At 37.6% G+C, this 17,781-nt stretch overlaps 1 protein-coding gene across 1 annotated transcript in view; it reads right to left on the bottom strand.

The window, feature by feature from the left end:
- LOC136855909 (dual 3',5'-cyclic-AMP and -GMP phosphodiesterase 11-like) overlaps positions 1 to 17,781 on the bottom strand; it is a 64,465-nt gene that overhangs the window by 11,168 nt on the left and 35,516 nt on the right. Inside the window, 10 exon segments of the mRNA XM_067133362.1 lie at positions 379 to 465; positions 917 to 1,016; positions 1,255 to 1,490; positions 2,324 to 2,490; positions 3,038 to 3,146; positions 4,570 to 4,707; positions 5,803 to 5,910; positions 16,003 to 16,167; positions 17,454 to 17,591; positions 17,593 to 17,634. Of these exon segments, the coding sequence (XP_066989463.1) occupies positions 379 to 465; positions 917 to 1,016; positions 1,255 to 1,490; positions 2,324 to 2,490; positions 3,038 to 3,146; positions 4,570 to 4,707; positions 5,803 to 5,910; positions 16,003 to 16,167; positions 17,454 to 17,591; positions 17,593 to 17,634 (1,290 nt within the window).

The raw sequence follows: 17,781 nt of genomic DNA, 5'->3' as shown, positions 1-17,781 counted from the left end.
TATGTGCCTTTTCAACATGTAAATTCTTATAGTACCTAACATTTCATGTCTTAAAAATTAAGTTTGGTGATAATTAAACAGTTACCTAGTCAAATGTTAAGCATAATTAAAGTCACTGACCAGTCTCCAATAATCCACACAGGAAAAGCAATTTACCAATTAATTCATTCATTATCATTACCCCCTCCCATCTCATAACCCAAACCCATTATTATCTACAGGTATTTGGTGAAAAACTTTTTCTGAAACTAAGAATTACTTCCATTAATAATAGAGTACTGACAGTGCAATAAAACAAGGCCTAAATGATGAATCTTCGTATATCAAATGACTATTGAAATCTAAAGAAACTCATTGAGAGCGAAAACTCTTCCGTACCTTCAAACTTCCATCATCATCTAGACTGAAGTCATCAAATTTGAAGTCGTACAATTTGAGCGCTTGCGCTGAAGGAACCTTTGCTTTCTGTGGGGGAGAAAAAAGGAAATGGTAGCGCAGTATATAGTAATTCCTATCCAGGTTTCTAAGGAAAGGACGCAGAAAACATTGCTAATTTCCTTAATGTTTTGTAATATTTACAAAGCAATTCTCAAAACATTAAAATCTGAAAAAAAAAAAAAACTTAAGAATTAGGTCCTCATAATACATTTTACCTGAAGAGAAGCTTTTATGACAAAAATTTTACAATGAATATACAGTATGCATATTATGTCAACAAGTGCAATAATTACTACCATGTATTTCAAAATTAGAGGTCACAGTAATTTCATTTTACAATATCAGTTAGGTACTTCTAAATTAACAAGTGAAGGATATTGTATTAAAAAAATTTGAATAGATATCCTTTCCTTGTTGAACAGTGTATAAAAACCTAACAAAATGCAATACACTAAACTGTCAAAACAAATACACTCACCATGAGTTTAAATGCATCTTCTCTTGGTGCCGTGGCATGATAACTCAACACTTCGAGAGTCACTTTTTGTTTTGCCATCGCAATCACAGCCTTTTCATACCTGTGAAGATTGAGAAAATCAATTTCCATTGCCATTATAGCTACTCAAAATATACTGGAGAAGACAAGCATAAAAATGTGTTTCATCCAAGTGTAAAAATGTGTTTCATCCAAGTGTAAAAATGTGTTTCATCCAAAGACCAACACATATTAGCTGATAGAGTATCTGATAACTGTACTACATATATGCAGGTTGGGCAGGGCTCTGAAATCTGCAACAACCTGCAATAAATACTTACATGTGTGTATTGTGGATACCCATGCCACAGAAGATTGCAAATGCCTCCAGGAAGTTCTCGTCATTTTTCGTGAAAGGTAGGTTATCGAACTTATTGATGAGTTGCACCACACCGACTATTTTCCCTGCTGTGTTCTTGATAGGCATACACAAAATCGATTTGTGGCGGAAATTTGTGAATTCATCCACTGACGGATCAAACTTGGAATCTTCGTAGGCATCCACGATGCAAACAGTCTGGAATTATGTGGATATATTAACGCCTGTAAATGCTTTAGAGGACTGATGATGATAAAACTTGTTAAACAATGCCCTTGTACAGTAATTTGAATATAAAATAAAATTTTGTATAATTTTTCCTAACTTCCAAAAAATACTTTCAAGCATAAAATCTTGGTTTATAATATTTAAACTTGCCCGAATCTTTAGCATGATTTACTGTATTTCCTAAAATGAAAGATGTCATTTATATTCTACACATTGCCAAGAAGTGTTTTCAATTCAATATCTATCTAAACTACTCACCAGTCCACTAAGAGCCTGAATTATACCCAGGCCTAGGGTATAAGTTGTCAGTTTCATCTAAATAAGAAAAAAATCTACAGGTTACCAAGCACTAAAAATACAAAAATGTTCAACCCATCAGTGGTTGGAATGACTACTCTAAAATTCCCAAACTACTTTCTCAGTAAGGTTCATTTCAAATCATCTACAGGTGCTTCAGTTTTTTTCTATTTTGGACACTGAACTGCTGAAATTGGAGACTAAATCAATATACAAGATAAACTTAATTCTTATAAGCATAAAATAATTTGGTTATTTGTACTGATCTACATTCCCTCAACATACAAAAAATCATTTTTTTCTCATCCCAAACTCAATGTTGAGAAATCTCTGGTTCTAGATGGTAGTATGTCTGGGATTAATTGCTGCAAGGTTGAAACATTTTAATGCTGCTTGGTACCAGCAATTCTGGTTTTTAAGAGGGCATCTCTGGATCCTAAAGCCTATCCATTTGATTCCAAATGACTTTGTGCTTTTACATACTGTACATGCAGCAAATATCTCACCTCTCCAGTCATAGCTACATGCCCAGTGATCCCAATGTTGATGGGGAAACGCGACTCAAAGGGACTAGTGCGACTCTCTGCATCTTCTCCTTCCAGGTCCTTAACCTCCAGGTCAAATACACGTGAAAATGTTCCCTGAGATGCCTCGTGCACGAGGAGGATCTATAGGAAAAGATGTACGTATTAAAAAAATAAAAAAACCAGTGATTCTGATGCTTGATTATTCAAACACATACGCTTCAGAACAATGTTTCGGAGTTGAAAGTATATAACAGAGAGGTTTATATAATGAACTTTAATTTGCATTTGAAACTGCTTAATGCACAGCCTGATGCCAAGTGCTGGGTCCTATGAGGTCATTCAGTGCTGAAAGGAAAATTGAGGGTAAAAGAGGCTTAAAAGATGTATCAGGAGGAAAACTTTGCAGTTGCAGTATGAAACAATTGTCAGGAAAGGGTGGACAGTAAGATGGAAGAAAGAGGACATGAGTGGAGGTACAGTAAAAGAAATGAAAGGGGTTGCAGCTAGGGGCTGAAGGGACGCTGCAAAGAACCTTAAGTAATGCCTACAGTGCACCGCGTGAGGTGCACTGATGGCACTAACCCCCTACACAAAAATAATACACAGGTGATCTAACATCCCTGAGTCTCTCTCTCTCTCTCTCTCTCTCTCTCTCTCTCTCTGACTCTCTTGGACTCTCTTCTCTCTCTCTCTCTCTCTCATGACATTGGAGAAGTGACTGTGTATGGGTCATGATACGGTACACCATTTGTTCGATGGTGCTCTGTTCTTCAAAGATGATCCGGGCAAGATCAAGTAGCACCTGCAGGAGAAATGAAACATTTTAATTGGGAGAATAAGGAAATATTTATACTCAAAGAACAAGGAACACTTTAACTAGGAAAATGTTAAATATTTTAATGGGACCATGAAACAGTCTGATGGACCAAAACAGAAAACATTTTAACTGAAAGAACTGGAGTCATTTCAATGAGAGACAAGACAGTTTAACAGGGAGGGAAGGAAACATTAATGGGAAAACATGAAACTTTTCACTGGAACAACATATATTACAATAATGAAAATACAAGGACAATTCTAATGGTGAAAGGGGTTCTCAATTTGAAGTACTTCCTGTCTGTTCTCTTTATGAATAACCCAGGGTCACCATGGCCCTGAGGAATGTATGAAAAGTACTGAAATGTGTCCAGAGTCATCTGTCAATGTCCATGACTTGAGTTCCTATACATATAACTTATCAGTTAAAGAGGTCATACAAACACAATGTTGACGAAGGAAGTTGTTTCATAAACCTACACTGAAATGACATTGTGATGAAATACATGTATAAATCGACAAAAATTTATACAGCACTAATGAATTTAAAGCATTCTTGACTAATAGTAAAATCCCAAATAAATATAGTTGAGTAATCTTATCTGACCCTTTAAAATTCTATATATCTTAAATGTATCCTTAAGTGAATTGAGTCTCTTAAAATTCCATTAAACACCAATGCCAAAAATGCTAATGTACCCTACATGACAAAATCCGGATGAAGATAGTTATTGTACCTTCAAAACTTTCATGTCTAAATGCAATGTATATGTACCTGGGGAAATTACAGCTGAATATGATGTACCAGTAAATCAGTCCCAATACAACACGAATATCTCAAAAAACCACTCAATTACCATAATATTTGTCACATTATGGCCTTATGACTTTTGTGGTAATCTTATTAACTTCGTAAGTGTCATAATTCTTTCTGGTTGGGTTGGTCTAGATTAAGCTGGCCAAGATAACATGGGCCCATCGTAGGGCAAATGGTAAGGTGTTTAAGAGAGGAGGGGGCCTGGTATGAACCCCTGGACTCTGTCCAAGAAAAGATGGGTTTCTTTGTCACGTGTCATTAATAGCTGAAGGGTCTATAAAAATGATGAAAGTTTCTTTTTCATGAAGAGTTCCTCAAGTATTGTAGGGACCCATTTTATACACTAACACAGAGAACAAGAAACAGGGTGTTTGTTTTGTGGGGTGTACATGGAGAAACACAAGCAGCCATTTCCATGGGTTATAAACATAAAAAGAATGTATTCAAGCTTCTAACATCATGTTTACAGCAACAATAACAAATAAGAATATATTTTATACCTAATGGTCAGGACGTAAATATACAATTCTATTATAAGCTTAATCATCCAACAATTAAATATATCTTTTTTGAACGGACTGCCAAACCTTACCTGATTTCTCTTGACTTCAAGTTGGGATCTTTCATAAAGTTGTGCGTTTCTCAAGCCAATGCCACAGAACTGGAGATAGGATTCGAACACCTTCTCGTCGTTGACTGTGAAGGCTTGGCCCTGCTGCTTATTAATCACCTGGAAAAGATATTTTGACATTAATTTTTTTTATCTTAATTGCAAACATTTCTTTGCACTTTAAGCAAATAATACGACGAGAAACCATAGTGCACTCAGCTTGTTGGTTTAAAATAAAGCCTGCTCTAACCAAGACAGGCATTTGACTTATGGCAACCCATTAAGTGTGGTAAGGGGATAAGAAGCCTGATGTGGACGTGTGGACCATTCCAGCCAACAGATTTAATGCATCTTACAGAGGAACTTGAAAGACTTAGGCATCACTTTGAATAGGGCTTGGAATTTTTAATGTTTTATATTCCATTTAAAACTACATTATTTTATAATTTTTTACAATCTAAATTTAAAATCAAATAAACACTTGTAAGAAATTAGAGGCTATGATGCATAAAATGAATTTACTTAACACATAATAGTACACACCTGCTCAAACATCCAATATTAAGAATTGGAGAATGTTATAACGTAAGAGTCTGCCTCACTTTTTCCATTTCCACTTTTATCAATTGTTCTTTTTTCGATGCACTTTCTGTAATATCTCTCAGCTGGGTGGCATCTCTATGCTATCCCACAAAGCAAATTTCTATCTTGGCTGACTGGCTCTATTCTATTCCAGTTACTCCACTACTGTCAATTCTGAATTCAGAAATATATACCTGTTTTGGAGGAATTTGTGCACTTTTTTTCACATAGTTTACAGAATTTCCACATTTTTTGGGGATATTAAATCGTTCAAATAATAAAAATAACTAAGAATGAATAAAAGTAGTTAATATGACCAAAACTAAACAAAAATTCAGAAAATGGCAGAGTTGCTAAAATTGACAAGGCCTTAGGCCTGATCATAAAAATTCAAAGTATTGGTACCACGAAAATTTTAAAAATAATAATGCCTAAACATACAACTGAAACAGAAGATTACAATGTGAGAAGACTGTATGACAAAAACATATCTAAAATACAGATACAAAACTTTCTAAGACATAGGCTACACGAAACACGCCAAGGCATGGGCTACACGAAACCAAAATAGCGTCGACCTCAGCCGTTGCGACGCCAGATAGGACAAACGGGACATTGATCTCTGCAACTCACCTGAGCTACGCCGATGACTTCACCTGCCGTGTCCTTGATTGGCATACAAAGCATGGAGCGCGTCTTATAACCCGTCTTTCCGTCTATGTTGGGATTGAAGCGATGGTCCTGAGAGTGGGAAATTCGGGGTAAATTTAGTTACTGAATTTTAAGTGCTTTTATAAGAAAGTATTTGTCCTGAGAGAGTATATGAAGTTAGTGAAATAAACATTAATCGTTTACTGAAACTGATAAGTGCTTTTGTAAAGTTGAAGTACTGGTCCCGTCAGAGTGTAAGACTAGTGAAATAAACATGAATTATTGAAATAAATATTAACTATTTGTTGACAGTGATAAATACTCTGCAAAATTCAAGTGATGGTCATAAGAGAGTATAAAATGAGTGAAATAAAGATTTGTTTACTGAAAAGTGATAAATGCATTTGTATCCTAACTCGAAGCTTTTCGAAACAAACATGATAAAATCTGAAAGATAATTGGGCATGAAATATCATAAAAGGCTTAAAAAAGGTATAATATAATGCCACAAAAATTTTTTTAAGTAAATTAAATTTTGAGAATAAAAAGAGAAAAATTATGATAAAAGTGAAATGAATTATTAAGGGGAATACGTTGTAGAAGGTAAAAATGTGTTCTATATACACGGAGAGACCAAAAATTATTTTGATTAGTTTCAACAGGAATTAGTCCCTAGATGTGAAAACAAAACTAAAACCTGCTTCGACTTGGGAATGCAACAATTTTTACACGATTGGCAGTTGAACCTATAGATGTGGCATTGATAACTATTTGAGTATTTCAATTTTAATCACCCACCACCTGTTAGGGGGAATCAGCCCCATTTCTAGATTATTTTAAACCTGGCATCGAATATCCTTTGAGATCCTACGGGCCTTTGTAACACTACCGGGATCATTTTAAGGGCGTCGTGACGTCATTGGCTACTGACGTCATCTTACAAGTTGCGTCATATACCACGGGAGAGGAATGCAATATGAATGGACGTCTGGTCACAGGAGAGGGGGGGGAGAGGGAGGAATGAGATGGTGGAGAGAATTTCATAAGAGGCGTACTGTTATCTAAAGTTTTGCAATAAATTCCTCCGAACAGAGAGAGAGAGAGAGAGAGAGAGAGAGAGAGAGAGAGAGAGAGAGAGAGAGAGAGAGAGAGAGAGAAAAAGCTGCCTCTTGCCTCACCTCTGAAGACCCGACGCGACATAAAACTAAATGCAATATTGTAGAGAAAATGGCACAAATAAATCTGATTGAGAGATTACCGTAATTCGCGAGATGTTTTCTGAGTTGGCGGCATTTTATCTCTAAAAGGTGAAATCTTTCTGTCAGGAGGAGACGTGACAGACCAGGCTGCAATGTTTAAGAATTTCTCTCTCTCTTTTTTTTGAAATCTTTCTGTCAGGACAGGCTGCAATGTTTAAGAATCTTTTTTTTTTTTAGTTTATTTTGTTTATCGCTGTTTTTCTCTTAAATTCTGCATGAGGAAAAACTACTTTTCTTGCTCTTAATAAACAGAGATAAATCTAATGACGAAAAACTCAGCGGTAATGTTAGGTAACATTCAAAAGACTGACAGTGTGTGTGACTGGATAAAGGTTAAAAACTGGATTTTCGAAGTCGATTAAAAATTCCTGGTACAAAAATGAAAACAAGAGTGCTGCGAATATAAACATTAAATCTTATTTCAAATTATAATAGAATAGCAAATAGAATTTAGGCCAAAGACCAAGCGCTGGGACCTACGAGGTCATTCACCGCTGAAAGGGAAATTGCCAGTAAAAAGGTTTAAAAGGCGTAACAGGAGGAAAACCTCAAAGCAGTTGCACTATGAAACAACTGTTAGAGGGTAGAAAGTCAGATGGAAGAAAGAGAATATGAACGGAGGTATAGTAAAAGGAATGAAAGTGGCTGCAGCTAGGGGCCTAAGGAAGGGACGCTGCAAAGACCCTTAAGTAATGCCTACAGTGCGCCACGTGAGGTGCATTGACGGCACTACCACCCTACGGGGATTCTTTCAAGTTGGGTAAGAAACTTTTGGGTTAACGTCTCAAAAAAAAAAAAAAAAAAAAAAAAAAAAAATATATATATATATATATATATATATATATATATATATATATATATATATATATATATATATATATATATATATATATATATATATAAATGAATCTCAACTACGAAGGTAGTTCTGGAGGACACGACAGGTAAGCAGTTCATTTCCTTACAAAAGTTTCTCAGGAAACGACTGGAGGAACAACACTGCTTACTAGAAAAAACGATACAACAACGGGAGTTTTCGTAAGTGATATTTCCTTCTTATACGAAAACTGAAATAGATATTAATGGATGCAAGGTGTGTGAAACTATTTGCAAAGCGTTTATAGATTGGGAGAGTGTTGTTTATAAGTATTTGTCCAGATTTGGGTATATTTTAGGAAAATTACAGATTTCTGCTGTCGTTGACCATAATAGCTGTGACGCAAGTTGGCTTACAATATATGAGTCAGCCCTAACCCCTCCCCCAATCTCTCTCTCTCTCTCTCTCTCTCTCTCTCAATCTGGGATTCGATGTCGATGAAGAATCTTGATAGCAAAATTCTTCCGTTCGATAAAAACATTCCTCTCTCTCTCTCTCTCTGGTGGTGTCATTATAAACAACCTGCCTGCCATCCCTTCATTATATGTAGTCTTAAGGGCCACGTTACAATTGTGTCGCGTTGCTGCACACTAACTATAAAGTTTTAAGAGCCAGTTGCATCATGCAACTCTTGTAGCTGCCAATCCTGGCATGACCAAGCGGTCTAAAAACAGAGGCTGTTCTTGAATTCGTGTTCTGGGCTTCAATGTATTAAAAGAGGGTTGTTGCATAAGTAGGCTATTGGCGACTTCAAACGCTCTCTCTCTCTCTCTCTCTCTCTCTCTCTCTCTCTCTCTCTCTCTCTCTCTCTCTCTCTCTGTCTGTCACCTCCAGACAGTGAAGACACGAATTCAGACGGACGGAAAACTATACAACAAAAATCTTCCAACACGCCAATATTTTCCTGCTGATTATATCATTAACTTCAAGGCCAAGAACAAGAAGAAGACATCTTTAAAGCAACCATAAAATAAACACTACAATCTCTTTTTATATAAACAAAGTCAAGAAAGCTTTATATTGTTAGAATGTAAAGGTCTAGCTGGGCAAACAACGCAGCCATTAAGATAATGGTTCACTGATGCATAGCCCCAACTGGGCAGAAACTGCCACTATCATATAATATCCCAATTCACTTCTCATGAAACTTGTCAATTAGGTGTCGCTGTTTCCTCTTAGCAAAGGCTTTCGTTTCCAAAATATGCAGCAAATGGGGTTTCTCAGCCTTGAGAACGGTAATGGGTTGCTTTAACAACATCCAAAGTAAATATCCTGCGATCCAAACACAATTCACGTCCCCAAAAAAAGCTCAGAGTAAAGAAAAATACAGAGTTTTGGTGGAATGGATTCTTCAACAAATACTAACGATTGAGATGTTGCAATTTGCCACTTTATCAATAAAGACACACCAAGGGTGTTTGTGTTTAGGTAACTGTTTTTTGCGGCGAATCTTTGAATATGCTTAAACGGCTGTTCAAATGGACTTAACCGTCAATATTTAGTTTTGAAACATACCTACTTTAACCGCAATCATCAATATTGAGTTTTGAAACACACCTCCATTAAATCGTAGTCTTCATCAGTAAAAATACTTCATGTACTTATTCTGGTACAGCTTCAACTTCAAATTAAAGTCTGTGAATACGCACACACAAAACGTACATACGCTGAATGTATGGCAGACCGCGCGTGCGTATGAATGCATAAGGGCATAAGGGCGTAAGCGTGTCTGAGTGTCTGGGGCTGAAGATCTTATTTTACATGTCCTCCTGGACTTGTTATGTCCTTAAAGGAATCTAGCGATCTTGATTGGAGCGGAGTCTCGCCCTTTCGATTGTGACGGCGCCTTTCTCGAAATTCCTTTGACGGGAAGAGGCCGCCAATTGAAAAGGGGCGATATCTGATGCGGAATGCCCCATCTCGAGTACTCGATTATCAAGCGTACGCTTTACGTAATGTACTTTTACTGCTCTCTCTCTCTACGTATGTTAAATCTTACGAGCTCTTCTGTTACCGAACTAACAAGCAATTGAGTCCAACTTAACAGTAATACCAATCCCAGGCACTGTTATATTTTTTGATTTTCCAAAATTCCTCACATTCAATATGACAAAAACACTAAGGTAAAATTTCTCAGAAAACTAACAAATTATAGCACACACAGACGACATATTCAAGAAAACTATAAATTATAATAGACATAAACGGGTCAGCCAGGTAAGTCACAAGAGGGAGGAAAACTGGGTGTCCAAGAATGAATAATAATAATAATAATAATAATAATAATAATAATAATAATAATAATAATAATGAAGTATATTTTAATTTCTCACCAAGCAAGGTAGGTAAAGTACGATACAAAAACTGGAAAACTATACGAAATGAGGCAAAACATTTATATTCACATTATTATTATTATTATTATTATTATTATTATTATTATTATTATTATTATTATTATTATTATTATTAAATAGATAGAACTTAAAATTTAGGCCAAAGGCCAAACGCTGGCACCTATGAGGTCATTCAGCGCTAAAACGGAAATCGACGGTAAAAAGGTTTGAAAGGCGTAACAAGAGGAAAACCTCGCAGTGCAACTGTTAGAAGAGGGTGGAAAGTAAGACATAAGAAAGAAAATATGAACAGAGGTACAGTAAACGAAACGAAAGGGGCTGCAGCTTAGTAGGGCCGAAGGGAACACTTATTCAAATATAACACCCAATGGAAGTCGAGCGCAAATTCACACGTACGCTTTTGTGAATCATTTGACAGCGATGCGGATCTTCTCACATGTTTTTTGGGGGGTCCAGTGGTTCCTTCCTCCTTATCTCCGAAGGTGGAGATAAGATGCTGTATCGATCGAGTGGAGAGATCGCTGCGCTCGCATTATTGATACTCGAGTTTCAGTGGGCACTGTTGGCATACGGTGCCCCGTACCCATTCCTCTCTCTCTCTCTCTCTCCCCCAAAAGTCTTCACGTTGCGCTTCACGCTTCTTACTTCTCTCCCCTGTTCTCTTGCCCAGCAACCACTCATAATATATATAATTATGTGTGTTAAGCATGTACTTAAGTATGTAGTAATGCATTACCTTACGTTCTTCTAGGCTTGTCGAGTATTTAAAGAATGAATGGATGCGTTTGTGAACGGTGTGCATGAATGGTTTTTCAAGTTAACATTCATAACGTTATCTGAGCACCGCTGACCTTCGTTATTGCAACGCCACCTTCTGCCCTTACCTTGCATCCCTGACTAAATTCTACAAGTTGGTCGGCTTCTTACTAAAGTTCTGTAGTTTGGTATAGTAATTGGTTGAATTGCTTGTTTGACTGTGATTAAAAAATGCCTAAGTGACATAAGTAACGTCTTTCTCCTGTAGTAAATCTAGGCTTGACAAAAACATCTTCACAGCAATAATAATAATAATAATAATAATAATAATAATAATAATAATAATAATAATAATAATAATAATAATAATGTGCTTATGTCACAGAGGCATAAGCACACAATTAAGGTGGAACAACATTCAAGAATTGAAAACCATAATATCACCTCGTGTTCCAAGCAGGGAATTACGAAACCCGAAAATTGAAAGGGGGGGGGGGGGGTTAGGTGGTTACGATAGGGCGATAATGATGGCGCAGTTTAATGAGATCCCGACGAATTCGTCACTAGCGTGAGACACGAATTATGACGAAGACTGGACTAACTTTACATATCTCATTAAATATGAGAGTGACCTTATATACATGTAGTACCCACGTTATGTTAATTGGGAGGGATTACGGTACTTGTACCTGCTGGTACATGTCGTGTCTGATTGTAGAATAAATAGAAAGTTAATGCTGTACAACTGCCCCTGTAATTCATACCTTTCTCTCACTTTCACTTCGAAAGTACTTTGTTCTAATTCAAAAGTACGGACTGAGTTGACAGTTACCTAAGTTTCTTTTTAAAAAAATAAGTGATTTTTTTTTTGTTTCCTATTACCTTCCGTCACTTCTTTCTAAATGAACACCATAATATTCTTTGGAAGCCTGAATTTGAAGTAAGTGGCCCCTGTGGTGGGCTTGTTCCATACGAATAGGGTTCTTCATCTCTGAATTAATAATAATAATAATAATAATAATAATAATAATTTTCGTTGTAACGTCAATCTTAAGAAAGCGCCCATTTACAATTATTTATGTAAGTGTATATATATTTTTAAAATCGACTTGTGTACGATTGCACCCTCTAAAATCTGGCAATGGAATCTCGACAACTCTAAGATAAATACATATATACTGTACATATATGCATACTGTACAGTGTACATACATACGACAAGCGAATAAGCGTAAAAAGTGCTTGGTACTGAACTTCAGCCAATTATCTACCTTGTGGTATACCCACATCCAAGAAACACGTGCATCCTCTGTGATTTTTGTGTGTACATACGTATGTATATATGTATTATGTATAAGACAGCCAATACTACGAAACCTCATTTACAGGTATATACATTTGTCTAAAACGAAGTCGTCTTTTCGTTAATGATAAACATTCAATAAAATTTCGAATGCATACGAGCAAAATAATCTCATACGTAGCTAAACGCCAATGATAGGCCACGCATTTTTTTTTTAGCTGTATAATAAAGCATTTAAATGCGTTTTTTTCGAAAACAAAGCCTCCGCGGAAATAAACATGGTATATTTACGCCATTTCATTCGTTTGAATCACTGGCTGCTGGCATTGATGACTTTGCAATTATAATGAAACAAAAGCTGAATTTCCCTATTTGCAATAAAGAGGGGAGGTCGTGAACTCCCAGTGTAGAGAGAGAGAGAGAGAGAGAGAGAGAGAGAGAGAGAGAGAGAGAGAGAGAATATTTTTACACCTTTCAGTAATTCCTTGTAAATTTATTACCGGTTTTCGAGCATGATAAACACATTCTCATTCTCTCTCTCTCTCTCTCTCTCATATAACGACGCACGTGGAGGTACTTTAAATGTAAAATGTGATACAAAAATTACGAAGTTCCACTTTTTTTCACACAAACACTACCACGCAACGCACCTCTCTCTCTCTCACCAGACGAGAAAGCAAAACTACTGAACTGGGATTCACAATAATCACCCCCTCCCTAAAATGGCGAGCAGATGCGTTTAAATCGTCTTAAAATAAAAAAAAGCATTTTTTGTCTAGTGTAACAATCTTTCTTTAACTTACAACAAGAAACACGCAACTGAAGGCAGACGACATTTATTGCTGCCCAGAAACTTGGCATAGACAATATAAACGGGTAGTTTTATAAGATAACACTGGGTATACATGCCAACCAATCTTACTCATCAAGGTTGTCAGGATAGGACGAGACAAACTGTAATACAATTGGGAGGGGGTACGGGGGTTTTAAAATGGGAATGCAGTGCAATAATACGTGGCAGAAAGTTTCGGGCAGGCCCAACGGCAGTTTGGAATTACGCCTTTAGTGTGCCAAGGTTCCTATTTGAGAATCCCTAATTATTATGAGAAGATAGAAGATTCACGATGAACATTTTTATCGGTGGCAAACTTCAACTCAATGAGGCAAACACAATATTGTTCCGTGAGCCGGCTATAACTAGGCTATCCCCTAGCAATCGGTTTTTGTCAACTTTTCTTGGTCTAATTTGATAATTTTGATGTTATCCAAACCGTCATCATCAACTTAAAAGCAAATTTATAAACCAAAACCTTCCATTAATATTTTATAATATCAACAAAATACTCAATGGTGCTTTGTGCTAGACAGTCACATAATTTAAAACCATTGAAGATTTTCCATATTCATAAGAAAAAGTGGAACTACCACAGAGCAAATAAACTCGCTATGAAGTCTAATGTAGATTAAACCTTCGAATCCGGTTTACACTTTACAATAGCAAACAATGCAGACATACCAATTACCGCTTTACTAATCCTTCCATACCATCCGACCACTTCATTCCAAAATGTTATAACGGTCTTCGAACAAACTGCCGTTTCCAAAAACAACTTGAAATGGAATAAATATGATAAAGCAATGCCTTATATAAACTCAGTAATTGCACTTGCAGCTTTTAGCCTCAGAACGGGCATTTATGTATAAAAAAGAATGAATTACATCGTATAAAAAGCTGTTTGTTGATAACCCATCCTCCTTTTGTTACAAACACCAGGGGCCACGATATGAAGAATGATTGATTTGACACATCGAACTGGTACACGTGGGTCGAGGTCGAACTTAGTTCCTGTTGATGTTCGTTCATAACACAATCAAACTGGACTCTGTGGTTTTAAGTATTCATTCCTCGTAGTCAGCGTTTCCTGCAAGGTGACAGCGTACCACCTATTCTACCAACCTCCACTTCTGTTTCGACTTGTCCGTTAACTATATTTCTGTCTTGCCATTCGGCGGTTCTGGCCACCACTTTAAATTCAAAACCGTATGATGGTAAAATAAAATGCAGACGAACCTTTATCAGTCATTATATCAGCAGGTGTTTTTTTTGACGAAAGGAGGTTTTATTAAACCGTATCTAATTGGCTGCCCTCTTTCCTATGTGGCAATAATTGACTGACGGTTTCGGACAAGTGGGCCCAACCCATCAGCTGAGAACGAGTTGACAAGTACCACTTTATTTTCCAGTATGAATCAGAAGTTTCGAAAATTGTACTCTATCTTCTCTTTACGTGTTTTATAACATGGTGAGTTTAAACATGTGATTCTGAAACTGTCGCGAGGTCATGTGTGCTAAACACGTGCCCAGGAGAGAGAGAGAGAGAGAGAGAGAGAGAGAGAGAGAGAGAGAGAGAGAGAGAGAGAGAGAGGAAAAATCTGTTACGCCTTCGTGATTTCCTGTCATCTACCGCTTCTAACGATTTTAATTATATATTTTTTCTACAAAGGTATCACGCATCCTGTTGTAAATATCATGATATTCTGTAACTTTTTTTTTTTTTTTTTTGCAGAGTGGTATTATAACAACAGCAGAATAAAAACTGATTTCTTTAAACGACATATTTTTGTTTACCCTACACGCTGTTTATCTAGGTCCCAGACTATAAAAAATAAAATAATTTGGCTTTGTTCCTCGTCCTAGCTATTCCCCCAACAACCAGGGGAAACAGGACCGCTGTACTTTCCCCAAATGAAGATTCTACCTTTACCAGAGTAAAATATTGCATTCTCGTCTCATAATCAACTTTCTTCATTTTTCTAATTAAAGACCGTTTATTTATTATTATTATTTATTTGTTAGGAGTCAAACGCATACAGGTTGCAAAGCCCAGCGTGTCTTGGCCTACAGAACTTGGCCCCGGGCCAAGAAGTGACGAATTCGGTTTAAATGTGGGAAGGAAGGGAGAAGCTTCCACCTCGTTTTGTGGTACCACGTTTTTTTTGTCTGCCTATGATGTTTACATGCGTATTTGACACTTATATATATCCCCAGGTGCTGTTGCGTTGTCTTAGAAATTATGTAGCATTTTCATTATACAATACTAAATGTGACAGATAATTAGTTTATGAGAATTTGGGTACAAAGCCAATCGGTGCATACACTAAAAAAGTAGGAGTTGGAGTGGCTGGACAGCAAGACACAAGAAAGCATAAGATTAGAAAGTTTGTGCAGCTGAAGGGATGCTGTAAACGACCTTGAGTAATGCCTTACAGTGCACCACGTGAGATGCACTTACGGTACTACTCCCTTACGAGACTAAATGTGATAGAACCTTTATCTTATGTTAAATAATTGTTCGATTTATGCTCCTGAAAGCGAATGACAACTTCCGCCGATAATACTGACAGCAAGCGGCCTATTCAGTGTATGGTGCTGTACTAAATAGCACTATCAGAGTATGGTGCTCAAAGCGAATGAGGGTTTCATCAATGACGTCATCATCATCGTACGCTACACGATGAACGTGATACGAGTTTTTTACTTGTTGATCGAATATTGCTATAAGATTCAGGTTTCAATTTCGCTGAGAGAGAGAGAGAGAAAGAGAGAGAGTCAGGCATCCTTCCACTCACCTCATATGCATCCGGAATATTAACCATCGCTCCGGATTCGGCCGTATACCCGACGATTCCGCTACCCCAGGGTATCCGGATCTCTTCCTTCTCCTCCATTTCGGCCACCGTGGAGTCCGGATTGACATCGAACAGCGTCGAGACCAGACATCGGTTGCCGCCCTCCTGAAAAAAAGGTTATTGAAAGATCGGTCGTGTTTTCTGTTTATTCTTTTCAGTCCAACTTTTTTTTTTTTTATTTACAGTTTTGGTTTTCTGTAAAAGAAAACTATTGTGCCGGCTTCGTCTGTCCGTCCGCACTTTTTCTGTCCGCCCTCAGATCTAGCGTGCTCAGTAGTTTTTATTTCATTTAAGGTTAAAGTTAGCCATGATCGTGCGTCTGGCACCACTATAGGTACCAATAACACAGGCCACCACCGGGCCGTGGCGGAAAGTTTAACAGGCAGTGGCTGAGAGTTTCACACAACATTATACGCCGTACAGAAAACTCAATTGCGCGGAAGAAACTTCGGCGTATTTTGTCCCTAAGATATAATATTACTCCTATTTTTGTCCCTGAGTTGTAATATCATTCTAATTTTTGTCCTAAGTTATAACGTCATTAATAACTTTTGTCGACAAGTTATAATATCACTCCTCATTTTGTCCCTAAGTTATAATATCATTCCTAATTTTTATCCCTAAGTTACAATATCATTCCTAATTTTTGTCCCTAAGTTACAATATCATTCCTAATGTTTGTGCCTAAGTTACAATATCATTCCTAATGTTTGTTCCTAAGTTGCAATATCATTCCTAATGTTTGTCCCTAAGTTACAATATCATTCCTAATGTTTGTCCCTATGTTATAATATCATTCCTAATGTTTGTCCCTAAGTTACAATATCATCCCTATCTTTTCTCCCTACAATATCACCGAACCATATTCGACAGCTTTAGATCTTATCTTTCCTCCCTAAATTGTCGTCTCCCCCTAACATTTCCTCCCTAGATTATCACTTCCCCCCTACCTTTTCTCCCTAGATAATCCCTTCCCTAACCTTTTCTCCCTAGATCATCCCTTCCCCTAACCTTTTCTCCCTAGATCATCCCTTCCCCTAACCTTTTCTCCCTAGATCATCCCTTGCCCTAACCTTTTCTCCCTAGATCATCCCTTCCCCTAACCTTTTCTCCCTAGATCATCCCTTGCCCTAACCTTTTCTCCCTAGATCATCCCTTCCCCTAACCTTTTCTCCCTAGATCATCCCCTGCCCTAACATTTTCTCCCTAGATTACCACTTCCCCCTTTAACCTTCCCTCCCCAGATCATCCCCTGCCCTTACCTTTTCTCCCTAGATCATCCCTTCCCCTAACCTTTTCTCCCTAGATCATCCCCTGCCCTAACCTTTTCTCCCTAGATTACCACTGTCCCCCCTTTAACCTTCCCTCCCCAGATCATCCCCTGCCCTTACCTTTTCTCCCTGAACGAGGAACAAGGAACACCGGTCGGCGCTGGTGAGGATGGAGACGTTCTGCAGGATCTTGTGACACAAGGACCTCACGTCCAGGTCGTTGCAGATGTCCTTCACCAGCTCGAAGATCAACTGGCGCTTCGTCGAGGCCCTTCAGCTCCGTACGGGACTTCCGGCGGACCTTCGGAGGGGAGGAGAGAAGAAGGGAATTAGAAGATATGGGGATGGCAGCGTCACGAGGTAGGGACTCTCATTCTTGATATCTGGCTGAGGGACAGAAAGGTTGTTCTTCCTTCTGGAGTTGGACTCTTGAAGAGCAAAATAGGCG

This window comes from Macrobrachium rosenbergii, chromosome 33 (assembly GCF_040412425.1).
Source record: "Macrobrachium rosenbergii isolate ZJJX-2024 chromosome 33, ASM4041242v1, whole genome shotgun sequence".
Lineage (NCBI taxonomy): Eukaryota > Metazoa > Arthropoda > Malacostraca > Decapoda > Palaemonidae > Macrobrachium > Macrobrachium rosenbergii.
The sequence above is the reverse complement of the archived record's forward strand: the minus strand, read 5'-3'. Positions and strand labels throughout refer to the sequence as shown.